A 27,408-nucleotide genomic window follows, 5' to 3' on the forward strand; every position below is an offset into this window, starting at 1 on the left:
TAATACACTTCATAGATATAAATATGTGCATCTTGCAAGATGTGATTATTTTTACCATCCTAGAAGATGATAAAAATAATAAATAAAAAATGGTATTTCAAAAGTCAGTAGCAAGCTAAGAGTAAAATCTGACCCCAAACCCCTCAGCTGCCTCACCAGTTTGCTGCCATGGTCCTCCACTATTAATGGTTTTCTGGTATGCAGATTTCACCATCTGTTGCTGCACATGGTAAAACAAGATGTGAGGTTCCAGCCAAGTAACTTTCCATGGTGCTTCTTCCCAAATAATCCCTATTGCTCATGTCTAGTCTGGAATAGTAGAGCACCAATTACACAAGCACATGTAAGACTGTGGTACCAGTCTGCACATCTTTCACCACTTCTGGTGTATGAAGGCTTTTCAATAAATTCCTTGGGTAGCAAAATGAATAATTAATAGCCATTATCATAAGCAGGGAGGGTATTTAATTGTAACTGTGTGAGTTTTGGTTTAAGGATTCTACAACCCATTCTCACACCAACACACACACACAGACACTGTCTCAGAGTTCACTGGATGTACCCTCCCTTTCTATCCCTAATAAAATTATTGTGCTTTAGAGACAGCCCCATCTATACAAGGAGAAGGAATTAAGTTGCCACTGTAATTTTCCTGTTTAAAAACATAACCACGAGAGCAGTAACTGTCTGTGAATACTGCCCTCTTATGGACAGTATTCTCCTTTCAAGTTCCTGGCGCCGCCATCCCCGGATTTAATCTCTACACTTTCGCCTTTCCTAATGTCCAAGTTTGAAGAAAATTCACGATTCATTTGATAGGTAATTTTTTCTCTTCCAAAAGCTCTAAGGACACTTTAGCAGTCTGTATCTATGGCATATGGTAGTTTAATGAAGTACCCTACCTAGAGGATGGTACTTCCCTCTGTGCGCCCTTTGCCCCCACTTGCAACCTCACATATGTTGGCCAAGAGGCAACACGGGACAGTCAGATGAGGAATAATGAGGGAATGCCTCTGTGCAATGCCTGCCTCTCCAGCTGCCAGATTCATCAACATTTTGAGGTTACTGTGGGCCAGCGTGCAAGAAGAACTGAAGGTTCTGTTATTGAACACCCCTTTCCCTCTGGAGTGGAATTTAGCTGCCAATCGTACTTGGAACTTGGAGCTTTCACTGGTGAGAAATTCAGTTCTGGAAAAGGAAGCTCACAACTGAAGAAAAAATTGGTGTGAATGTAAAGAGCAGCAGCAGCCAGCCAGGCTATAAACCAACTCCTGGTAACACTCTGTACATGGAGGGGGTGTGCACATACACACAAACACACAGCCTCGCAATTCCAGCCTTGGGCAATTCTCTATTTCCATGAAACAATTCCATATTTTTTTAAATAAAAAACACAGCATTTAATGATTAAAATAACACAACAGAATGAACAAATGTTTTATTGGCATGTTCATTGTTGTAAACAGCATCTGGCATGAAAAAGTTTACCAAAAATCTTTTGATTGTTATAAATTAGGTGGTTTTTCCAAAAACTATGGAGAATTGTTCTCTATTGATCTTTATGGACCAAAGCAAAAAATTGCTGTTCCTAGGCTTTGCAATGAAATCATGTTGACTGCATCAGTCTTTGCACCACAGCCTGAACTACCAAGTTCGTACGTTGAGGTGTTAAGAGGTTGCCCCAATATTTGACTACATATAGCTAGCTATGGAATCAGCTCTGGGAAAAATAAACTGACTTTCAGCAGGTGAAGATGCAAACTTGTAATAGTCTTAAAAACAAAATGTACAAAAAGTAGCGGAACAGAACAAAAACTTCATTAACAAGGGGAAGTACAACCCTAAAGTACCCAGCATCGTCAAACATAAAATGAATACAAATTTAAATAGGCAACTATACTTCCAAATGTACACAATGAATGTTGATATGTGTAAAGAAATAGCATGGTAACTAGCTGAACTGCAGTTCTGGTAAATGGATAGGGCAGATTTTATTTACACATCGAACGCAATACACTAGAGCTGCTCATTGGTAACCTATTAAAACCACTTTACCTTACAACAGCACTTCTGCAAACAAACAACGCCTGCCGGTAGCTTCCTGCAGACACCTCTCAGAGCCCCTGTTTTATGGAAGAATATTCTAAAACCTGACACTTGCAGCACTCCCACGCCCGGCCCTTCCCCGCTGCTTTCCTAGAACCAATGTATTAACGTTTACTCCAGACTCTCTGATGAGGTAATGCGTGTATCAGTGAAACAAACAAGAGAAAAGGATTCTTTCATGGCCTTTGCACAGCTTTTATTATTAAGCTATGAGTATCCTGTTGGAGGCTAGTTTCACTAGCTACTATGTGCACACTGTCCTCAACAACTTCCACTCATTTCCCTCCCCGCCCGCTTTTTTGAGTTCTAATCTTTTATTTGCACATCCCTTTTAGCTTTACAGTACATTTGACTATAGTGCACAACATGATTCCAAGTCCCACAGTGCCCAGCGGGGCCCTGCCTGCGGCCGGCACGCCCGGCTCTGCTGGTGTCAGCACTTTACACCTAATGAATGTCCTGCCGTAATGGCACTACACAGTAGTAGTGAACCTTTTGATTGGAAACAAAAAAAATTCCCCAGGGAAAATGCTATAGCAAGTATCAGTCTTGAGTCAAATCTTTATTTGGTGCTCCATCCAGATAAATTTTTAGTGCTTTTTCTTTGCGGGGAGAGTAGGTTACCCGGTGTCCAGTTTTCTGGAGTCTGCTGCTTTCTTTTTTCATCAGTTCATTTCTTTGCTCATCTGTTAATTCCATTAATTCTTCAGTTTTATCCCTAAAATGTAAACACATGTTCAAATTCAGATCAGTACAGTAAAGACAAGTAGACTTCTGCCTTTTTTTTTTTTTTTTGCTTGGAGCATCCTAGTAAAAACCACAACTAAGCATAGTACTTCTCAGGGATTGCTTTATTCTGCAGGAACAGGCAATGTGTCTAAACCTGCTTTTCCAGCAGAAGCATTTAGTGTTCTGCCTGACTACAGACCAGGGCAAGGAACAAGCCCATACTCCTCCATCTCTCTTAGTCCTGTTCTTTATAGACAACCACAGATGTGCTCTGCTTTTGGTCTCAGTGCCAACATCTGGAAGCAGCGTGTCAGCCAGTCCTTACCAAATGTTCTCCCAAATCATTTTCATCAGGACCAGCACATTATTAACCAGCTGTTTTTCCCCAGCTCACATGCAATTATGCAAAATGCCACAGCAGTGTGTCCATGAGGTTGCCCCACTCACCAAGTTTAGGAGAAATGACAATTTTCAAGCTCTCAGTTCTCAGCTCCTACCCTGGGCTACTGCCACCAGCTGATGAACATTTTTCACATTAACATGATTTTTAGCATAACAGGCTTTTTAGAAAGAATCCATACTAATTTCTCAAAGGAATAAAGTCAGACAATAAAATCCTTGGTCTCTGAAACCTACAGCAAGACTCTCACTAAGTCCATGTGGGATATGGTTCTATTTTAAGAAATAGAATCCAGATACACACTCAAGCATAGCAACTAGCTTTAATTTCAGTGGTTTGGGAGGGAGGATTGAGTAAAAAGGTGCAGTGCTCATTTTCTTAAACTTAATTAATATTCAGGCTTTTAGGAAGCTGAGGAGCACAAATATCCCAGACCTTTCCTTTAAGGTAACAAAGAGTACTTTATGTTCCTGTGCATTACATCACCCCACAAATGTTAACCACAGCTTTTTTTTGGTGTGGTTTATTATACTGTAATGAAATACATACCTATAAAATATTACTGCACCATCATCACAAATGTACAGGGGCCACACATTCAATGTAGATACTTTCGGATTCCAGTCCAAGTCTTGATGAATCTCTAGTATGGAAATGTCACATGGAAAGGTTCCTCTACCCTGAAAAAAGCAATTACTTAGTGAATACAATAAGACTCATTATCACACATCTGTGCCATTAAAATACACTAATTCTTACTTACCTTTGCAAATTCGATGTTTTCTAAGGGTATTCCACTTATTTCACTTAGCTGTGAAGAGAAATGGTGGATTTAATACTATTCCAAAGCAACATTCCACACTGTCTACATAAAGTCAATAGTTGCCAAATCTAGAACTTGAATTATCTGCAAGTCCTCCAGTGTACAAAATTACAGTGACAAGTACACATTCTTAACATTTCTGAAGTTACCAGCGTGTGTCACAAGTGACGCTTGCTGTGACAGCATTTCATCACACTTCTCTTAATACTGAAGGGGAGACAAAAAAAGGTCATAGAAACAATTAATTAATAACATTCAAGTTCCAAGATACAAAGAGGCCAAGTGTCTCATGTTAAACCCTGTGTGACGTGGAAGGTGTTATCCAGTCAACCTGGGAGAGGGCACAGCTGGAAAATATGCATGACTAAGACCCACCTCCAAACACCTGCACTTCCTACCAGAACTTTAAAAAATAAAATTTCTCCTTGCACATCAATTCTTAAGGCAAGAAAACAAGGGTAGCCAACTCTTTCTTCAGATACAAGCGAGGAGGAAATGACTGCATGCAAGAACCTGTAGTTTTAACTTCATTTCTACCTGAGGAATGCAAGAAAGCAGCCCATAGCTTAACCTGTGTAAAACACGAACCCAGCCTGTGAACTAACACCCCTAAATTTATCAATTCTCAGGGTCACTGACACCAGCATTTTTACTGACCTCAACATCCAAGGTGGCCTCCTAAAAACTAGGTATTGGCACGTATCAATAAACACTTCTCCAAGAATGGATCCTGTGATACACTGGATTAACAGTGTCTCAACAGGAGACACTCCTGACAGATTTCTGCTGGGATGATACAGCTCTGCTTACCTGTTAGAGCATCCTGGCCTTAAGTAAAACCTAACCATACCACAGCCATACTTCTTTCCAACAAAAACATAGTTCAACCTACTTCATTCAGCAACACCACCCCCTCAGCAACAGCTCTCAAACTCAAATGAGGAGGCTGAAAGGTTTGGTATTTTGGAATAACAAAACATTAGCTTGAAAATAACACCAAGAGCCAATAACTCAGCTTTTCTTTCATGTGTGTTTCTTGAGGATATGGGACACAGGTACTATTAAGCTGCTTAAACTTCAAGATGTGACTTTTTCTTTGCATGTATTCACCTGAATACTTTGAGACCAGACAATTATGTGAAACTAAGAAGTAAAGTTGATAATTCATGTGGTTTGGTAATGGGATGGGACAGGTTATTAGTTCCTGAGGAAAAAAAATCGCCATGCAACAAGTTTTCTGGAGTTATGACATCCTTGTGCTTCCCACCAGAGAACATCAATAAGGCTTTTGGTCATCACAAGAAACTTGCATTCATGTTACACATTTTACCTTCTCTTTTAATTCTTCCACACTGCTGCTTTCTAGTACTACTTCCTGGAAAGAATCTAATTTCATCTCTGATGGCCTCCATCGTCTCGATAAAACAGCAAGTTGTGACATGGATTTCATCTTTTCTACTCCTAGTAAAGAAAGAGAATTTTTTGGTATCAATATCACAAAATATCCTATTTTAAATTAGGGTTTGTCCATAGCTTGAAGATACTCTAATGTGGAAGACTGCCCTAGAGATACATGCACAAATTAAGTAAACGAGTGTGCTGCAAGCAGTTCACTTGTAAAAAAGGGGAAGAGGAAACGACTATGATTTATTTGAAGTATTCTGTTATCAGCTCCTTTAAAGGAATTTTTTATGGGCACAATCTCCTTGAGGCCTACTTTTCTTACCCTTAAATTATGGTTTTGAATTCAGAAACAAGATTTTAAATGTATATGCTTAAGGAATGCTTAAGAAGTGGCATAATTTAAATGATACTTAAGCAGAATTTCAGAAACATTCTGCTCTCTAATATTTGATTCCAAAATTGTTTTGATGAACAAAAGTTTCTGTTCCAAATTCCTTCATGATAGAAGTGTTTTTTCAATCCTGTCTGAAAACTACTAAATGACTGAACTGCTGTGCCGATTTAAAATTACACAAATGTATCATGTACCTGCATGCACATATTTCAGCTACCTAGTCATCACCAATACCAACTCGAAAATAAATCATTACCATCAAGTATTTCTAAGAAGACCTCCCAGTTGCTGGAAATATTGATATCTTCTTCATAGATATGATAATCCAGAAACACAGTGCCTGGATTCTTCCAGGTTTTCTTTCGTAGGCGAAACCTGTAAATACATCACAAAAAGCCCCAGTGAGCTTCTATCTATTTATGAACATTTAGCACTGCCAGAGATCAAAACTCAGTATTTTCTGACAAAACTGAAATACTACAATTCATTGATTCAAGGTTTGGTGAAGTTTAACAGGAACAAGTTTAACGTTCTGAAACAGTCCTGACAGCCAGGTGTCACTGCTTGGCTTAGTGCTGAATCATTCATAAACACAAGGGAAACCAGTCTGTATTCCATTTGTTCAGTGCAGGAAATATGTAGGGATGTAAAGGAAAACCATTTTCTAATCAGGGATTACCCAATTATGGTAAAGGGCAGACAGATCAGATCAGTGCTGTACACACATACAATGAGCCTGCACAAACAGTCTGCTGCAGTGATCTATGCTGGGCTTGCAGGTAGACAGCAGGTGGCTTTTTTAAGAATTGATTTACCTAATGTTACCCTTTCTAAAGGAAATCATCATTAGAGAGATCTAAAGCTGCAGACATGTTGCACACAGGCAATTCTATGTAAATGTTATCCCCTCCAGAATTCATTCTGTGTGAGATGAAAGCCAAGAATTGCTGAACTGGTGTTTGTATTCACAAACTGATTCAAAGACCACAGCAATTTATTTCTGCTTCTTTCATTACTTTCTTTCTCCACAAGAGGAAAGAAATCCCCAAACACATTTTAATATGGTATTTAATCAGGTTTACCTGTCAATTGTCAAGTCTAGGCCACATTGCTCTCGAAGCTGAGGAAGCAGCTCCTCTTTGGACTGTCGGACAGTCATTCCTTTAGCAAAAACTGCATCTAGAAGAAACTTGCATGGCTGTGAACATAAAGAGAAAGAGACTAAAGACAGAATTCTTTTGAACACTAAACTACCTCCGTTTATGCTTTGTGACCAGTCCCCATGCACCTGGCAAAAAGATCAGTAGGAGGTTTCTCATTAACAAGGCAGTCAGCAAATTCATTGAAACGGGGAGTAACTAATTTTCGTAGCAGCAGCCCTTTGGCAGGGCACTCCAACCTTCTGACTGCCTGGGCAGAAATACTGCCTGTGCTGTGCTCCTGCTACCATTACATTCACATTCCACATAATGGCAAAGGAGCTTTCAAATTAAGTAAGCCACATCCTCATAAAAATGCCACTTTCTTGGCTTTCACGGATCAGACACAACTCCATGACTCCATGGAAGCTGCCTTTAAATTTATCTTATTCACTGCTGTAGCAGTTCAGCTTAGTCTCTTATCCATCATTAACACATATTCTGCAGTTTTGTCCAAAAAATAAAATAAGAGTGCATACAAAGTCAACTTCTAAAGACTGCAATGTATCCAGTCTACAGTCTATATAACCACTTCTGTATCTTTCATATCCCAGAAGACATAACAAGCTTATGAGCTGCTTTAGTGCAAGAGAGACACTTTTGTTTCAGGCTTGCCTTATGCAGAGAGGACCATTATCCACATAACCCCCCTGACAAGCATTATCTGAAGCACATGAATGGGATGAATTAGATCAGTTCAGCATCACTGAAAACCACAGCCACAAGCAAACACAGTTTCTTCTCTGGAGAGAACACGAGGTGACTGTCATGCATTTAAGGGAAACAAAAAACAATTCACTTGTCCTCCATTTATGCTACAGAAATAAAGACACTTGAGAGAGAGTGTAAATCACATTCCAGTTGCAGACTTAGAACAGAAATCATCTCAAACTCCCTTTCTAAATCCAGAAAAACTTGCAGGGAAATGTGAAGAAAAGAAGGAGTTTCACTTTCTTCCAGGATTTCAAAGCAAAACTTTGATCAAAGCACATTTTAAAATTTTCATGAATTGCTATTGAAACATTCAATGCCTTACCTCAGGCTCATTTACCAAGAGTTGATAGACTTTAACTCTGTATTCACCCTTCTTAAGGGCTCTTCCAAGTCTAATAGTTATCTAGAATGCAAAAGGAAGAACTAGTGTCAAAATCAGAATTGTATTTTGTAACATGCTACCAAGGCCAAAATAATTATTTCACCTGTTGAAAATTAACTTTATCTATATTGTAATACACTTTCAATGATTCAAAATAACTTCTAAATAACCTTATTGTCATCAGAGAATGACGAGAGGGTCTCATTCAGCCGAACACTCTCAAACTCTTGATTGCTGGCATAGACTCTAAAGACTTTGAAGTGAGAAGATGGAACTCCAACAAAAGGCTCCAAGTGTTGCTTGAAGGCAGACAGTGTAATTCTTTTATCAACATGAACCATCAGCCCTAAGCAAAAACAAAGATAAAAATGGTATGAAACACCTTGCTACCAAAAAAAAAACCAAAAAACCCACAAACATTCTCACATACAATTTCTATATATTCAGAGTTAGCAGTTGCAGAAAACAGTACTGAAAAGCCAGAATTATGGTTAATGGCTAAATACATTTTATCTAATGACATTATCATAACCTTTAAAACCTTTGCTGTATTTTAAGTGTTTATGGGCAGATATTCTGGGGGACACAGCAGCTCCAAACTGCCCTGGTTTGCATTCAGTGATGCAGTACAGCAAAGTAGTACCTTGCCTGTTCAGAAAGAAAACAAACAGAATTCCATGGAGCAATTGCAGATAATGCTCCTACAGCCTTCCCTGCCTCAAGGGAGAGGAAATTGCTTTAGTGCTGGGACTGGCCAGGCACAGGCCACCCAACCCCTCCTATTTTCCTTCCTGGCTTTCAGCATTAAAAAGGTTAATTCCATGTTCTGGAAGGCCATAGGGTATCATAAGACAAGCTCAAATCCAGATTAAGGGACTTTTTCATGGAATGATGTTGTAATTAAGGAAAAACTGTAGTACCATGAAATTCTGGAAAGTAAAAGGAATAGTTTATCTTTGGAAATTGTGTTTCTTAATACATGCAATTTGTACTACACTACAAACAATGTTGTGTTTATACAATGTCATGATGCTCTAGAATAAACTACTCAGAATACTAAAGTGAACAAATAAATTATACTAAAAATAAAAGCTTCCCCCTCACAATAATCATTTACGCGGTTGATTATTAACATCAAAACTACTGCAAATAAATAATTCCTGAATCCAACTGACCTACCAAAACAAAACAAGGAAAAATGACAGCAATTCAGAAATAGACCCTAAGGAAGACCATTCCAAGCTAAAGGAGTAATTTTATCAAAGCTTTAGCAGATCCAAATCAGTTTCTCTGTGCAACATTCTTCTTTATCTATTACTATTACAATCAGTTTCTGGATTGACATGAAAGCCTTTCCCTTTTACAATATTTACCTTACATCATGCTATTCTGTAATTATTATTCTGTTAGTTATAAAGCACATGCAAGTACAGAGCACTGTTGAAATTATTTCTTTTTATGACAACTATATACCACTTAGGCTCTTTTACTGAACTTGTTTGGACACTTTCATGTTAGCCATATACCTCACTGTATTTCACTTAGTGAATTAAATTGTCAGTATTAAGTATATTCGAATTTTCCTTTCATGGTCAAATGACTAGGACTTTTCAGGTTTGTCAGTCTAAATGGTAACAGAAATATGCTGTTTTAACCACATTAAATAAGTGCATTCTGAAACAGGTGAATCAGCAGCAGCAGATGCAACTATCATCCTTTCACTGGAAGACAACTCAGCTTGTTCTCCAGGGAACATTATCAATACACATAAGTAGATGTTCATTTTCTTAGAAACAAAAGAGCAAGACACTTTTCAAATATGTAATCACTTATTACAAGATCAAAATTAGGCTAGATTTTTGCTGAACATCACATCCTGTCTGCACTTTCATTAGCTTTAATTTGACATTATAATCAAGCTTTTCAATACTGCCATTAGACTTTTTTAATGCGGCATATGAATTAAGTAGTAAAACCCACAGAATTATTTTAAGGTGCTTAAAAAAGAATACATACATTTTTGCCCTTCTCCTGAACCCTCCTCTGCAGTGTAGGGCTCTGATTTAAAGTACATATACTGTGCTTCTCCTCTGCTCTTGCCACTTTCATCATATTCACTGTCTGTTCCAGAATCCTCCTCTGCTGTGTCCCAGGTTTCCTTCTTGCCCTGATTGGCTTTTGATCGCCTGCTACTGGTGATGCTGTGAGAGTCCAGCCCATTAGCCAGGGGCAAGGGGGCATTGTCCACGTTGCACAAAGTGTCACTGCTGTGGCTGGAGCTGAGGATGTCACTGTCCACTGAACTTGTACTCCTGTCGTTATTGACGTCTGAGTCCGACCGCTCCTCGGACTGCAAATTCTCTGGATCAGAAACCTGAATTTGGTTGTCAAGTTCTCTGTTTTCTGCTGATGCTGAAGAGTCTATTTCATTTAAAGGTGATTCAATGTTTTCAAAATCACTGGCTTCTGTGCTTTTGCTGCTGTCTCCATTATCTCCCTCCTGCTGCTGCTGTTGCTGCAGGGACAAGCTTTTAAGTTTTTCAGTGCTTTCTTCCAAAATTGCCTCTACAGATTTCATATTACCTACAGGTCCTTTTACTCTTTCACAAGGCTCCTCCAAGTTGCCTGCACCCCCAGTAGACTTCTGATAAAGTGCCCGTCTGAGCTGGGATGCAGGAGCTTGCTCTGGCAAGGAAACGTACAGTCTGATGGTGTTTGCGTGGCGATCCAGCAGCTTCCACAGCTGAGAGTCTGTGTACGTCACATGACGGTCCAAGGACTCCGAGCTTTCAATGAACACCTGAACACAAAAGAAGTGGTGCATCACCTAGTGTTATTTCAAATAAATAACAAGCAAATAGCAAGCACGGGGTTGTGCACAGATTAGAAATAATGCCATCGAGAAATATCACCTTTTATCAAAATGTTAAAATACATGCTTAGAAAAAAGACAGACTGAGGAGCCTGCAGTATAATAAAGTATAAAACTTTTCCTTGTTTTCCATGTTAAGGCTGAAGTGAAATGTAAGCAGACTGCCCATCTGCAGTAAACATGTTCAGAAGTGGATCCATAGATCACTCTGTGCACACCCTTCACCTGTGCAAAGCATTCTTATGGTGGCACTGAGCCCCACCACTGCAGCAGACTGTGTCTTTATTTTCTAGTACAGTGCCATAAGGAAGTTTTAAATGTACACATGTGCAAGCAGTAGTACAAATTAAATGTCTATCTTCCCTTTGTCAAAGGGCTCCGTGTTGTAGCAACACTGATTGTGAAAGGCTCTAAGTAAGTGAATAACAGCTCAGTGTTACTGTACTGCTCAGCTATGAGCCATCAAAGCCTTCCTTAATCTTTCTTCATCAAGAAGATTTAACACTGAGCTTTAACTTCAGATGCAGAGGATGTGCTAAAAGATGTGCTTTCTACTGTAGTAAAAAGGGCAAAAAATGCATTTAAAACGTTAAAGTTATTTGAGCACTAAGTTATTATTTTTCTGAATGTATTACACAATTATTATTGGAAATACTTATTAGAAGTCTTTTTCCAAAAATATAATGTAAATTGTCCAGGGGGAATCTTCATAGTGAAAACTACTGAATTTAAGACAGAAACCCACCAAAAACTTGCTTTAAGTTTTGGTATTTGTTTTTTAGTAAGTTTAATACTGAGAGCAGATCATTTAGCAAACACATCCAGCAGGCTTCATAGCAATATATCAATCTTTGCTCCCTAAGAATGCTTGAGTTGTAACCATTCATCATCATAAGGCTATTAAGCTCAGCATCACCTGAACTAGAGTAACAGCCAGATGTCTGACTTTTAATCTGCTCTCTCCTATGTACACTTGGTTTCATATATAGCCTAGAGTGTTCATCAGCACCACTGTGCTGGGCACAGAAACCCCACACACTGCAGAGCAAAATATGTGACATTTATCCATCATCAATTCCATACATACTTCCATGCCTTTTAGAACACGACAGGTAAACACAAGCACAAGGCATGAACAATTTAAAAAGCGGAGAATGTACCTTGTTGCTTCTGAAGAAGCCTTCAGCTTTCAGTGTTTTGCTGGACACGTTCAGCAGACGCAGGTCGTTGTAGCACCTCTCCAACACCACCCGCATGGTGTCAGCGGGCAGGTGCGTGGCCTAAAGCAGGACATGGACAGGGAGGTAACATGTGCATCACACACACCTTCAACACTGAAAAAAGTGCTTCATTTCTGGGATTATTCACAGGTTTGTCTATCAGCTTCGAAACTGCCCAAGAGAATGTGGGGGGAAACCACCCAAACCTGTTCAGTCCCAGTGCCTTTCCTCTACCCTTTAATATGTAGCAAGTGTCATTTTTTCCAAAGTCAGATGCATAAAATGGTCTGGCTTTGCAGAGGACTGGAAAATCATTTATGACAATGGTCTTATCTTTAATGTATGAGCCAACTGAAAATTAAAAATATTCTCTAACAACAGGTTTTGCACATTGCTCACTTAATTAGGAGTTAGACTGAACTCAAATGGCTGGAATCGTATTTTATAAAAAATGTCATGAAGTTACACCAACCAGTAAATTATTTTATACAGAAATGAGCAAACGCAATCTCTGTCTTCCAATGCAGTGGAAGCAGCAACATCCCTTGGTTTAAAACCATGTAAAAATCAATTTGCACCTTAGTAACAAGTGGCTGCTGGGATAAAAAGAAGGGATTGTACAAAGAACTCTGGATGCTAGGTTTCAAATACTAAAGGTGGGGGGGAGCTACACTTTGGTTCAGTTGTATGGTAACAGTTCACTAGTTCTGTCACTAGCTGGACTCTGAGTGAGTCTGTTAAAGATGCTAAGTCTGGATGGAAGCAATAAGCAGCCTGCTGCTTTCAGCAGGAGTGAGCAGGTGGACAAACTCAACTGCAGAGTCTAACTGAACCCTGCTGGGCAGCACTCCCAGCATGAGCTGCAAAAGCTGCAGGCACTCATTTTAGGTATGTAAATTATGGCACACTTCGCAGTCACAATGAATGAAAACTCTTTAACACCAGTCCTTAGGGATTGAAATTACCTTTGAAATTAGCTGTTTAAACTCTGAAACGGTTTGATTCAAATAAGCTCGCACACTTATTGGAGGAGCAACTGATTCAGTCTTCAGGTCAACTACGTGAACCTTTACCATGACCTCTGCAGGAAGGAGAAAAAAAAAAACAAAGTCACATATATATACACAGAGAAAATTCAGTAGGCAAAGAAAACACACATATGCTTCTCTGATGTAATAATTAAGGGGTTGCATTAAATACAAACAGTAAGAACTTAAAAAGCAGTCCAATTTCAGAATTACGTTTTCCAATCAAATTTAATGCCAAGAAAGAAAAAACCTTCCAGTTTGAGAAATTTTAGTATACCTTAGACCTACTTCAACTAGAAGCAAGTCAGCAGCACAGCACATCATGTAGTTCTGAATACTGACTGTAAAATATAGGGTTTTTTCTTTCAACACCTTATACTGAGGTGTTCACAAGGTCTGTGCTTGTGCCATCACACAATATAAGACAAGGATAACCTAAAAGGACATATGTAATTACATGTCTTACCACCAGGCTTATAGCACTGGAAAACTTGGTCAGGCCTTCTTGTTTCCAGCAGTAAGTCAAACATGTAGGTTGACTTGACCCCTCCAAGTAACAAACCCATGGGGGTATCCTCTTCTCCTTCATACGAGCGCTCCAAGTAGTCGTGGAACTCATCGTATTTGACAAGGCGACAGCAGTCCAAGGGAACAGCCTCTTCTAAATCCATCAGCTGCAAAGTGCACACACAGAGCCCCCCAAACATTAGCAACAGCTTAGTTCTTAACTTGTAAGCTAGAAATACCTCACTGTGAGTACATCCAGGAATCCCTTGAATTCACAACAGTCAATTTGGTTTTAGAAAACACATCATAGATATTTTATGCACATGCAACATATATACATGTTTCCAAATTCAAATAGAAGCTTGCATGAAAATGCAGAGAAGAGGGAATTTTGACAAGTATGTACACAGCCACTCAGGACAGATCCCAGACACATTTTCAGAGGAATATACTGCCTATCACTTACACCAGCTGGCATCTTAGAGGCCTGAGGGAGTCACATCCACTAATTACTCTCTGTGCATCTCAAGGAGATGTTGGCACATCCCAAATCTGGAAGTGCCTTGCTGGTGCTCTCCCAGCCAAAAACATATATGGCAAGAACCAAACAGTACAAGTAGGTGAGCAAGAACTGATGTCTTCAGCTTCCACCTGTTTGTGGAAGGCAGAGATCAACAGATGCCTTGGTATTCATTCCTGTTACTGAATTAGCTACCCAGGAATATTCCTGAGACCTCTGTTACTACATATCTAATACAAGATTTTTACTGCAACACAAATAAAAGTGTTCAGAATTCTTTCAATTTGCTGAGGCCACGGTGTGTCTAACAGCAGCTCCCACTCTCTGATTTTAAAATAAGGGTATACCAGATCACACTGCCTTTTACAAGGGCAGGCTGCATCACTCCAATCAGCAATCAGCTGATGGCTACTGGCAGGAAATTTGGTCAATAATGGCAAACTAGAACATCTTTAGAAAAAAAACAGAACAAAAACCCCCATCGTACAGAACTTCCCAAGACCCAGCCCCCAAAACCAACCTCCTCAAAAAACCCCACAGCCAAGCCCTCCCAAACATTCCCCACAGTATTACAAACCTAAAATCTGAAGACACACAGCAGAAAACACTACATCAAACAATTTAACTCTCCTGTTATGCATGGCATACCTTGTAAGCTATTTCCACAGCTTCCTTCAGTGTTCTGTCCTTATGAACTTCCAATTTGTTCTCCATCATTATTTGCTTTGTAGGATGCATGCAGAATAATTTAATCTATGAAATTCAAAAGAAAGAAAAATGATCATGGAGTAATTTTCAAAAATCTTTCTATTTAAGTTGAAAACCCCGTATTTAAGAAACCTAATAAGAAATACACCTTTAGCTCTGCTTCAGCTGTGGGATGGTTTCCTTTCCTGGTTACACAACTGCAGACAGAAAATGTCAAAGGCACACGAGGCATATGTGTGTATCTAAATCTTTCTCCCAGCTAGGGTACAGCTTCTACAACCAGAACATCTTGTAGCCACAGGCAGTGAGCAAATGCTCCAAAGCAAAATGAACATATCAACAACGAATGTGAAATTTCTTTTTCACACAGAGAGTTACACATTTTGCAATGAGAGAACTTCCTCATAAAACAATAATTTGATTCACAGATAGAGCAGGTGACTGCCATGCTTGTAAGGCACTGAGGTTCTACTTTGTTTGTTACTATTGAATCTAGGGTTGGAAAAAAATCTGCTCTTTCTGCCAAGTAACTATTTAGAATTAGTTTAAGAAACACCATTGCACAAAGTCAAGGGTCGCAGTATGAAAAGATTTAACAATACAAAACACAACGTGCAGCATTACACATTCTTTAGAAGTAATTTTGCTGAAAATAAGTGATGCCAGATTAACTAGTTTTGTTTTGGTTTAAATACCAAATTCAAACCCACATGCAACACATGAATTCAACAAAAATGTCTGGTGAATACCTCTAACAGATGCCTGCACTATGTACAGGTTTCCAACAGGTGTGCAATTCATTTAAAATAATTGTTAGTGCAAACATTTAGCACAAAGGAGTCCTTATACTGTAGTAAAAAAACACTGTTTACTGTAGAAACATTTCCCACTAGCAATGTATTGTTACTCAGTCCAGCAGAAAGTCTAACCTTGCACGTGTTGCGTTCAATTTCACGTTGCCTTTTCTCTTGTTCTTCTAATTCTCTCTCTTTCTGTACCAATTGTTTAATGTGCTCTGGATATTCATGTGCCTCAAGAAACTCTGCCAGAAAAAACAAAGCAATAGTTTTAAAAAAATAGTTTTTCCACAGCAGGCAACCCTTTAGTCATTACAGGTATATTTGAGTTATCTTTCTTGCCTTTTCACCCCTTTTGTCCACACAAATTTCCCACTGTACCATGCCCTGTTCTCTTTTCCATTATTTAAATTAAACTGAAGTCAGCCTCTTGTTCCCCTTACTTATGTTATCAGCAACAGAAGAAAGTGATAGTAGCAAAAGATTCCAGTACCCGTATGCAAAGCTTTGTGTAGTGAAGAAATACAGTAAAGCTGATGGCTGCACTTGATCCTGTTTTTACAATAAATGCAAATACTCTTCCAGAAAATGAATTTGTTGACAATACAAGTCTCAAGATATCATCTATATTGTGATAAAATAAATATTGCACTTCATGCAGACTAGTGTACTTTGACATTGTTTCATAGCAAGAAATAAAACCACAACACGCAACACTTAAGTTTAAAAAACCCCCCAAGTTTTGCAAATACAGCTATCTAACTTACTTGCATTTCTTGTTGGATCTTTCAGTCTGTATATCAGCATGTAAGCATTTGTGGAGCTGGGGGAAGAGAAGAGACAGCTCAATTTATCACTCAGGAGACAATACTGGCTTCAGAAGCTGCTCTGGTTTATCTTTCAGTAAGGAGCTATGTCACACTAAATAACACACTAACCAAGAAGGATTTTCAAAAATAAGTATCACATTATTTGAATGATCTGAAACAGCAGTCAGAGTAGTTCTTAGAACTACATGAAGCATCTGCTAATAATTTTAAGGTAACATCTTAGGAACACAGCACCTTGGCCATTCATTTGATTACACTAAAACACTACCAGAAAGAAAAGTAACATTACAGTACTACTAACCTAGCAAAAGCACTGGAATAATAGCCTCTGCTTCCAGAAGATCCTCCATATGTTTTCTTAATATCTTCCTGAGTTATCTAACAGAAAATCAATGTAATGATTATTTGAAAAACATTTACTAATCAAGATGCATTTATTCTCACTAGGAAACATGGCATTACACAACACACTTTATTCATAATTCCAATTTTAAAAATATTTCTGCTTATTTGCTGACTTCCAAAAACAATTTCAAAGTGATTTGGTTCTCCATTTTCCAATGAATGCAAACATAAATTTTTGGGTTTTAAAGTAGGAACTTCCTAGACAAAAAGATAGAAGTTCCTGATTGTAACAGTACCTATGGATGATAGCTGGGACACCATCAGCTGGACAGGTTTAATAGAGTCTTTAATTTACAGCCTGGGTTGTAACAGGTCTACAAACACTTCTCTAAGCAAGAAATGGTCTTCATATGTACAGAAGGCAAAATTCTAAATCCAGCCTGGTCTTTACATGAATAAAGGCTTCTTTAGGAACCATCCTACCACCACTGCCAAGGAGAAACACTCCTTTCCCCACCACACAAAAATACATAATAAAGAAATAAAGAAACTCCAAACCCCTAGATATGAGTTAAGCTAATGAGTGAAACATATGCATAAGGCAGGACACAAGGATGAGAGGATGAAATCAAGGAAATACTTGAAATATATATAATGAATCTTGTTTTATGGGCAGCTAAATGGAAAACCACAAAACAGAGACTTACTGGCCCATCTCTGAGTAGAAAACATAACTAAAAATACTGTTTTTACCTTGCTAACATGCTGATCATTAAAGCTGTACCACTGATCATCACTAAAAGATTTTATACAGGCATAATAATGGCCACCAGCAGCACTTCCAGAATGAACCATGACAGAAAAGAGTTCATAAAGTAAACAACTCTGTGGAGAAAAGGAAAAGGTATTATATGTACTCAGTGAAGAAAAGCCAAGCAAATGTTAATCTTTAAAACAAGGACACAAACCCAGGTATGTAAATAGCTGGATGCAAAGAGTGGATTTGTGTAAAAGAAACTTTACACAGGAGTTTGTAGCTACAAAGCTTAGGTCTATTTGCTATCATCCTTCTGCACACTTGCTGTCATACACTTTTTTTCATGGCTGGAAATACAGGGCATTGCCTTCAGTGCTGCATACAAATTAAAAAATAAAACTGAACCATACTGACTCACAAGTGTTACAAGGATATTTTTAGATTATATAGAAGAAACATTGTATGTTCTCAGCGTACCCCACATCCATTAATAAGATGACCAAACCAAAACTCTTGGCTTGACAGCTTGTTTGCCTTGAGAACAAGTAGTATGAAATAACTGGCCAAAGCTACTGTCAATACTTAGACATCCCACTTGCATTAACAGACACAGTAAAATATTCTGGTCTTGCTCCAGTCAAGTGACTGGAATTCATTTTCTCATCATGTCCAACTAAGACTAACAGTATTCATAACATACACCAAAAATCCCTCTCAAATGGTTCAAGGTAAATACAAACAGGGCCAGATGTGGAGATTAACACGCAAGTAAGCCTTTGAAACTGTTACTTTACAAAAGCACCAGCTGAGGCCAAACAGCTTCCTACAAGGCAGAATGAAAGCTACTGGCCTAATTTCAGGTGAGTTCACTGAATAACAATACATGAAATACATATTGTAGACATTACCATAAAGTTCTAGATTTTTGATGAAAACTCAGCTAAGTTTATCAGTGATCTCTACCAACCTTGATGTCCCACAGTAGGATGGCTGCTATCCTGGACTGATTTGCTATTTAATTCCTTTATATTAAGATGACAGAAGGAATATTTAATTAATTGTTTAGACCCTTGGCTTCATCTGTACCACTGGTCAAAACTTCCCAATCTTCCCCTACTAATCTGCAAGATGCTTTTGCAACTAAATCTGGTAGGCCTTTGACATCTGGCCACAAGTGAAAACACTGCTCACAAGGCAAAACAGGTCTTCAGTTTGAGGGTCTGCTGCCAAAATAAGTTACTGGAAATTCTCAGTCTGACAAGCTGGGAAGATTATTATTCTCAGGTGACCTCCAAATGAGTTGAATTCTTTCCTTTGTTGTAATATCAATTTTTGGAAATTTAAATAAACTCACACACTCTCAACCTCTCACCTCCCTCAAGTGGGACAGCGAAGATGAGAAGAGCAAAAGTGACAATGACAGTTTGATAAATAAAGGAAACACACAAAAAAATTAATAGTGCAGTGATGCAAAGGCATAACTCAGCAGACCAATGCCCAGCCAGAATCTGAGCAACAGCAACTTTGGAAGGCCCCCAGTTTTTCCTGCTGAGCATGATGGTGCACAGCAGGCAATCTGGCATGGAATATCCTGGTGGTGAATCCAACACCTCAGTGTTATTTATCATACCTTTTCACTGCCAGCTTTAGAGATCCTCTCTGCTGCACTATTGCTTTCAAGGCAGATTCCTTCATCAACTCCATCATCATTAGAAAAATCATTGCTCATCTGATCACTGTGACAACTGCCTTCATTTTCAGCTCCACTATCAGTGCAACTCTCAGTCTGAGGAGACTTCTTAAAAAATAAGACATACACACTAACATTATACAACATTAAAAGTTACATGGAACAAGAAATAACAGTGTCTGTGAAATGAAAATATCCACTCTATGAAACACTTAAATTACTTAAATAACTCTGTAATTCAGCACCAAGAACTGACTTGCTTCTGTTGGTGTCTTCAGTCCACTTCTTCAGTACTCCTGGGCTCTGTGTGCAACTGAAGGGTTATTAGCAGCTTTCAGACTTGGCAAGGTTGTATTTGTTACTAACCTATTCCACGCATTAGCTATCCCAATTCAGTACCTGGAAATCTGAGACCAAACAACAAATCTGCTGTACCATAGCCCTGTTCAGAACTGACTGAAAATATTTTCAACCACAAAGATTTTTTTTGCCATTTCAATTACAGTAAGACTGGTTAGTGTTCTGTTAGCTTAACAGCATGGTGTCACCAACACTGTGAATGCAGCTCACTCAGAATATTCATCTTTTACCTGATCCTCTTGCCTCTGGATAATCGTTTTGATTTTCTGATAGTTGTTAATTTTATCTGAGTTCTATTCTCCCAGATCAATCTTTGCTGTCATTTATGCCCCTGCCCAGTGGCACTTTGAGAGGTATCAAACTGTCTACATGGCATCCTTCCTGAGACAAGAGCTTGTAGAGAGCCAAAAAAGCCTCTCCATATGGACATGCAGGCAGTATTCCTCTTATATGAGTGCAAGCCAACAAATGTTTTCAGGAATGAAATTAGAGGAGTTACTTTGATCCTCAATGCAAAATGCACAGTAAATTCTTCTTGGTGAATGTAACTGCACACTATGAATTTTGGTCAAACTTAAGAAGTAAAAATCCAGAAGACAGATGGGAAAAAAAAAATTAAAAATCTTATTTCTACAGTATACACTACATGGTGATTCAGAGGGAAGCAATTTCTAATGATTTCTGGACTAACTCCAGTATTCAGAGTTTTGAAACTTTACATCACTTCTTATAACCAACACAATTCAGACACAAGTTTCAGACAGATCTTCCATTCTGGAATTAATTGCAGTATATACGTAGAAGCCCTGAGACTCACGACTTTAAATCTCTCGAGTGAAGATGTAAGAAATCTGAAACAGCTTCTTTATGGAAGTAGGAACCCCAACTAGAGAACATGTTTTGTTTGTAATGTTAAAAAAAATATAAATCCACCTGGACAGATTTAAAATCTTCAAGTTATAGCACTAGCATGGCTGAAGAACATTTTATGTAGATGAATAAGGCTGTTAAAATGGGTTTATAAGACTTGAATTTTGATTTTCTTAATGAGAAACTTGAAGGAATTTAAATGCTTTTCTCTGAGACCAAGTACTTTACCTCATCTTCAACATCAATAAAGACACTCATGTCCAACTCCTCTGGAAAAGTCATGCGATCATTGAGTTTAATTCTGTGCATTGTGGTGTAATCAAAGTCAAATCTCTTCAGCTGTAACGTCAGCAGGTATGGAAAGTGCAAGAACCGCAGACCCTAAATGAAACAAGGAAAAGATTATGCCCCCGTTATCAGGATTGGTATTTATTAAAAGCAATTTTTGCAAATCATTTGATCAGTCTTTACCTTCCTTGCATCACATTTCTTCTTACATCGCTCACAAAAGTACTGATTTGGGCCATCAAGGATCTCAGGCTGAATGAAAGCATGCAGTGCTTCTTCCTAAGAATAAAAACATGTTACCCCATTTTTAAAGAGTGTTTACTATGCAGGTATAAATTTACAATGAGATTGCAAACACATACAAAAACTTCATTTAAATCTACCAAATTTGATTGACAAACTTTGGTACAGACACAATATTCAGGTAAACATGACCAGAAATCAACCTTTCTACCCAGCCCGAGGTAAACAGTAAAACCACAATTAATTGTATCTTGTTCAGTATTTGATGAATCCCAATTGTCTTTGGTTTAATAGTTACATTTACTCCTGTTACCTTGCACATCACATTTAGTCACATCTGTGGAGTCATCTGCTGTGAAAATGAGTTTATTTTTAAACCCTGCCTTGTCCTTGTTCTCACAGAATTTTGAGATGGTTCTTCTGTGTTTCTAAAGGAGCTTTTCTCAAGAGATCCAATCCAATATTTAGAGGGGGAAAGAGGAAGTGGCAGAAAAAAAAAAAGTTACTCTGTTTCTGAATGCTCTGCATGAAGACAGCCTTAGTCCTGTTCTGCCCAGGGTCTTAGGAAACTACATTTGTAGATCTCATTTTTAAATGAAAGCTGGGGAAAGGACAGAGGGAAGAGTATTTGAGTTTTGCTCCCAAAGGAGTGAGAATCAGATATGGCCATCTCTATAAAGACAGAAGTAGTTTCCTAGATAAAACTTATGAGGTAACTAAACAATAAATGGAATTTTGTCTTCTGACAGTTGTCTAGTTTGGGGTAGTTCAAAAAACCCCAAAAGTTCTGTCACTAATGCTTACACACAGGACTTCAATGATTTCTACTCTGCTCCTTACTACAGCAAACAATATTCAAAACACAACCAAATTGATCATTATTCCTCTCCCTAACACAATTTGCAGCAGTGACACTGCACATTAAGGTGTAAATACTTGAGAAGAAACTTGTTCAAACACAATTCAGTAAGAGTATTGAGACAGGTTCACTGAAGAATTTTACCCAGAGATTTTCAAAGATAAAACCTATAACCCAGTCAGCTTGCAAGCCAGTAGGCTCTGGGATTTTGAACTCAAGTGGAAGGCAGAAGTTCTCTGTTCACTCATGGAGGTGAAAACAAATACAACTTGCAACAATCAAGTTTTTAAAATCATCTATCTGCTAATGAAGGGCTGTGGCTGCTCCTCTGAAGTCTGAGTAAGTAAGAAGGGGCTTAACTGGGCAAAGTAAACTCAGCAGTCATAACATGGCTGGCAAAGAACTTAAGACTCCTATCTAAATCATGTCTGGCAAATCCCACTTTGGGAACAAATCAAGGATATATCAAGTTCTTCACAAAAGCCCCCAATTCTTCCCTTCTCCTTTCTTTCCAAGAATGGAGGGAAGCAGCAAGAACAACAGAGCAATTACTTTACAAAAGCTCTGTTGCTGTTCCAGGAGAAAGGACTTTTTAAAAAGGACTCTATTCCAGGTGACAAATGAAAGACCTGGCAAACTCCACAGAACAACTGCACAGGGAAGGCAGTCATCTCAATTTCCCATTTTTTGAGCCAGCCAGAAAGGCCTTGGAACAGCCCTGAAATCACAGCTCTTGGGCAGAGACTCTCCAGACATGTGAAAACCTTTAGGAGTCTGAACTGAACTGATGTCTACGTCTTTACTTCCTAAGTGCTACAGAGGCTGAGTTGCTTTTTACTCCAGGGCCACAGACAGCTAATGTTTAGTAAGATTATGTACTGAAATGTGAGGAAACTCATTCTAAAACGTAAGAAAAAAGAACAAACAAGTTAGAACCTGCTTTAAAAAAAAACCAGAAGAAATGCATTGCTGTATTTTGACTATTATTCAGAACTATTTCAGTGAAAGCAAAAAATGTAATGGCCAACAAAGAAAACATGAATCAGAAAACATCATAGAATGACATCATAATCACAGTGACAGATCTCTCTCTTGTCAGCCAAATGCCAGTTCAGGCAAGAAAAATGTATTTTAAGTGTAAGAAAAAAGTTGCAGCTCATATATCAACACGAATATAAATGGGAATATAAGAAGGATGGGACATAAATGATTATGTAATTCTTATGTAGACTCATGTGATGTGCAATTTAACAAGGAAACACCCCACAAATTTTCACAATAGGCAAGAAGTGATGATGCTTTAGACCCCTGAGAAGGCAATGAAGCATTATTACATCACTCTTGAGGTTTCACTGCTTACCACACAGAGTGAGCTGTGCTTTGAAAGGCCTGAGTGAAGCTCCTGGGACCCCCATTTACAAGCCATGTACTTTTCAATCCTTGGATAATGACCATTGCTGTTCCCCTGGCTGACTCTTTAGCCTCCTACATAATCTTTACACCAAGGTTAGTTCTGCTGATGAGGAGGTTTCTTAATACAATTCCTATTCTAGTGCAGCTCACTGCTCTCTGCTCTGACAGTTTGCTCAGCAAAAGCAGGGACAAAGCTGCATCACAGCACACACCCCCTGCCCTGCAGCGCCACCAGAAGCCAGTGTCACCTCAGGAGTTACCTCCAAAGTGGCAGTTGTTACCTACCCCTGGAGTTACTGAGGATTTCCAAAATCCCCTACACACACACACTTCAAAGTAAAGCATAAGTGATCAAGGGACATATTAGGACGACAAAAGCTATTTAAACTTCTTTCTAGTTCCAAGAATCAAAAGAACTATACAGGCTGAAAGCAATTTCTGGAGATCATCTGGTCCTAATCCCTTGCTCAAATCAGGTCCAACTTCAAGCATAGAGCTCAGAGCCTTCTCCAGCCAAGTTCAGAGTGCATCCAGTTTTTAATAGCCTGAGATTTCCATCACTTAGCATACTAAAATGCTGTAACAATTCAACCTAATTATTGTCTGGCTTAAGAGAGGCACTGCAGAGAACTTTCCCTCCATAAACACTCATTATGATCTAGTCAATAGTTTGACAGGCCATACTGCAAGCATTCCTAAATGTGTAAATTTGTAAAACTTCTGAATAGGAGCAGTAGGACCTTTATGAAAACTTACACATTAAATGGCATTTAGGCAAAACTGCTCTTGGAAAAAGCTAGAAACTAACTGCTATCTCAGCTTTTCAGAGCTCATCAGTTTTCCTGTGTTCAAAGAGTATGTTCAGTGAAAAATACAAGACCTTGTCACTGATCTAGCTTTAAAAACAAAATGGAATTACCACATCATCTGTATTCTGCCTTCAACAGTTTGGCAAGGACACCACAAAGTAAGTTCACATAAAGTTCAAATTAATTTCTGCCCTAACAAGGACTACTAGTATACATACTTGCACTCTCAAAAGAAAAGCTATGGTACAAAAGATCTTGAAAACTAGCAACACAACTGTATTTGCTACACCTCCAGAATACTTGGATCATTTTTAGTTTTCTGGTATTACAAATCAACTCTCACTGTAATCTAGTAATATAATTTCAGCATCACTGCTATTTCCTAATTGCATCTTCCTTTCTCTCCGCTGCTCATCCTGCAAAATATGTTTTTTACTGCAAAACATATCAGCTTATGCCTAGTGCTGTTAAATTCAGGCATCTGTACCAAAGACACCAGTACCTATGAAAATCAGAACGTGAACTGCTGCTCCTGTTTACCTCCCTGAAACAAGCCAAATGTTTTTATCCCTGGATTTCTACTGACCTCAAGAAAATCCTGATTCAGGGGGTTTTTGATAAATTGAACAATGCAGATTACATAAGTACTTGTTCAGAAACCATCTTAAGTTTTTGAACAAGTACTTATGTACTTACAATACACTGACAACATCTCAGTGCCCCAGAGCTGTCCCAGGGAGTTTGCAGCTATGCTACATGGAGTTGGGGGATAGGGTGGGGAATCAGAAAAACTCCAAACACAAACCTTAAGACCACACTGAAGAATTTCAGAATTAGTTCATAGTAGGAAATAAAGAAAGCATGACATTATCCTTCCCAGTTTTTCAACATCCCCACATACTTAGAACACATGTATCAAGCAATTAATGCAACATTTCAAGTATCTGCATTTCTTTGGTAGTACACAATGTCAAACAGTGGGATAATGCTCTTTAAACAGCATTCTACAGATTAACCTTACTTAAGGCCCATCCATCCATTCTCTCTTGTTTGAAAGTAATGGAAAATCACTTACCTCTAACTAGAGTTCTTTGAAGGTAGTATCCTCCTTAGATCCCCTATCTTGGGTTGTGTCGCCTGCTGCAAGTTCCCTCAGGAGCTGACTAGCAAGGTCTAAAAAGTTTTACAGTCCCTTCCATAAGCCCTATTAGCGCATGTGTGAAGTTTTTGATCTCTCAGACCCTTTTGCCTACACCTACTAAATCACACCATCTATGGATCAATGGAGGATACTACCTTCAGAGAATTCCATTTAGAAACAGGCGATTTTTCCCTTCTCCAAAAGCAAGTATCCTCCATATCTCCCCACTGCTGAAGACTACAGAACTAAAAACTACATCTGCTATTGATCATACATATGCAGGGAGGAGAATCAACTGAATGTAATCAGAGTAGAAATTGAAAAAGCTCAAAAATTGAAGCATCAATACAAATTGCAACCATATAAGTTTGTGTAACAAAAATCTTAAAACTATTTTCCTCATTGCAGTAAACCCAGTAAATGCTGACTGAAAGGAAAAATATCAAATACTATTAAAAGTAATCTGATATTTTAGTCCTTTTTTATTCAAGTTTTCTGTTTTTATGAATAGACAAAGTCTTTTTTTAGCATTGCACTATAGACTTGTCCACTAACGAAAAAAATTTTCCATTTGAGACACATACACAATGCATTGTTAAATGCAGAATTAAACTACATGAACTGAATAGTTTTCATTACTTTTAATAGATCATAAAAATCTAATTATTGAATAAAAATTACAACAAATAAAATTTGGTTCAGGGAATACTGCTAGAAATTAAAGGTTAAAAGGTGAAAAGGGAAGCCATCTGTATAAAATATCAATCTGTATTAAGACAGCTTCAATTAGCTGGATAGTTCCAGGAAATTTTAATACAATCTTAAAAAGAATTCAAAGGACATTACTAACTTGAATCCTTTTTCCAAGATCAATGTGCCTTGCCTTTTACTACTTCTCAAGATTGGCATTTAAAGTTTCCAAGTATGAAGGACTTTGAAGCTATACTGCAGTTTAAATTAATTCTAATAATTCTTAACAGAATTACTGTTAAGAATTCTGGACTATAAGTGCTTTAAAAATATTGCCAGCATGCTAAATACAGAAGGAAAAATACTTACTATATAATAAACAAGCCAATTACACAATGTTTTTTCTAAATAAACTTTGCTGAAAGACTTGATTTATTCTTATTCTTTCTCACAACTCCATCCATGGTATACTGTGGAATTTCACAGTTTGTTATCTTTTTTTTCAGGGGGGTGGAAAAACTCAAACAAAAGAACTTCCACAGATTTACTAAGCAATAGTTATGCTCGTCAGCACCAGTAAAGCTGGAGCAAAAGAGACCACGAACATTGATGTAGAACAGGATTTCTGAATCATCATCAAATTGCTTATTAAAAGGACATGGTATTTAAAAAGTGATCTTTAAGAAGCAGAGCAACAATATGGCAATTAAAGTAAAAAATTTATGTCAGTGCTCTGTTCTTTCACTAAGACTTCCAATAACGCTATGAAAATTTAGCAGATGTGCCAATAAAAAGACCAACCCAAATAAAACTTTGTGATCTCATAAAAATCTCTCAAGTAAATGCTGAAGAAAATAATTCATTACTGCAGCCCTAAGGCAATAAAGTTGCATTTCCCCTCCCCTTATACATGCACCAGTAGGACTCATTGAAGGGCAAAAGAAAAAAAAACCAAAACAAAAAATAAACCAAAAAGCCAAAAAAAAAAAAAAAAGAAAAATCTTCTAGAACTTGCTAGCTGGTTCACTGCACAAAGACGAACACCCCAAGATGGAGTATCTAGGATGATACTTACCAGGGAACCAATTCTACCACTGGGGCATTATGTATTCTATGTGTGTATGGATGCACTATTAGGACCATAATAGTACACACCACGCTAGCAAACGCCTGGCTGGAGCCATAGGGCCGGATGACCAGGGGGATATCCAGGTACGTGTCGATTCTCCAGCCTTCATAGCCACACTCCAGGCACCTCACATAGTCCTTCAGTTTGCCTTGGTACAGTTGATTTATAAGATCAGCCTGAA

The 27,408-nt window shown here is 38.3% G+C and overlaps 1 protein-coding gene across 3 annotated transcripts in view; it reads right to left on the reverse strand.

The window, feature by feature from the left end:
* Nucleotides 1-1,423: 1,423 nt before the first annotated feature.
* The window catches only part of USP47 (ubiquitin specific peptidase 47), a 50,331-nt gene continuing 24,346 nt past the window's right edge, over nt 1,424-27,408 (reverse strand). For 2 of the 3 annotated variants that reach the window (XM_083863673.1, XM_083863672.1), the window contains exons 8-28: nt 27,254-27,403; nt 21,127-21,222; nt 20,884-21,036; nt 19,366-19,533; nt 17,732-17,863; nt 16,935-17,011; nt 16,571-16,626; nt 15,936-16,048; nt 14,947-15,051; nt 13,738-13,945; nt 13,209-13,324; nt 12,184-12,303; nt 10,168-10,951; nt 8,322-8,497; nt 8,092-8,172; nt 6,939-7,054; nt 6,113-6,231; nt 5,389-5,519; nt 3,999-4,046; nt 3,785-3,915; nt 1,424-2,824 (exon numbers count right to left, since the gene is read on the reverse strand). In XM_083863673.1, coding sequence (XP_083719799.1) covers nt 2,650-2,824; nt 3,785-3,915; nt 3,999-4,046; nt 5,389-5,519; nt 6,113-6,231; nt 6,939-7,054; nt 8,092-8,172; nt 8,322-8,497; nt 10,168-10,951; nt 12,184-12,303; nt 13,209-13,324; nt 13,738-13,945; nt 14,947-15,051; nt 15,936-16,048; nt 16,571-16,626; nt 16,935-17,011; nt 17,732-17,863; nt 19,366-19,533; nt 20,884-21,036; nt 21,127-21,222; nt 27,254-27,403 — 3,255 coding nt within the window. In that variant the 3' untranslated portion in view covers nt 1,424-2,649. The remainder of the gene's footprint in view (nt 2,825-3,784; nt 3,916-3,998; nt 4,047-5,388; nt 5,520-6,112; nt 6,232-6,938; nt 7,055-8,091; nt 8,173-8,321; nt 8,498-10,167; nt 10,952-12,183; nt 12,304-13,208; nt 13,325-13,737; nt 13,946-14,946; nt 15,052-15,935; nt 16,049-16,570; nt 16,627-16,934; nt 17,012-17,731; nt 17,864-19,365; nt 19,534-20,883; nt 21,037-21,126; nt 21,223-27,253; nt 27,404-27,408) is intronic. The other variant, XM_083863674.1, reaches the window with a different exon arrangement.

The sequence above is a fragment of the Zosterops lateralis genome (genome assembly GCF_965231275.1).
Source record: "Zosterops lateralis genome assembly, chromosome: 6".
NCBI classification, from domain to species: Eukaryota; Metazoa; Chordata; class Aves; order Passeriformes; family Zosteropidae; genus Zosterops; species Zosterops lateralis.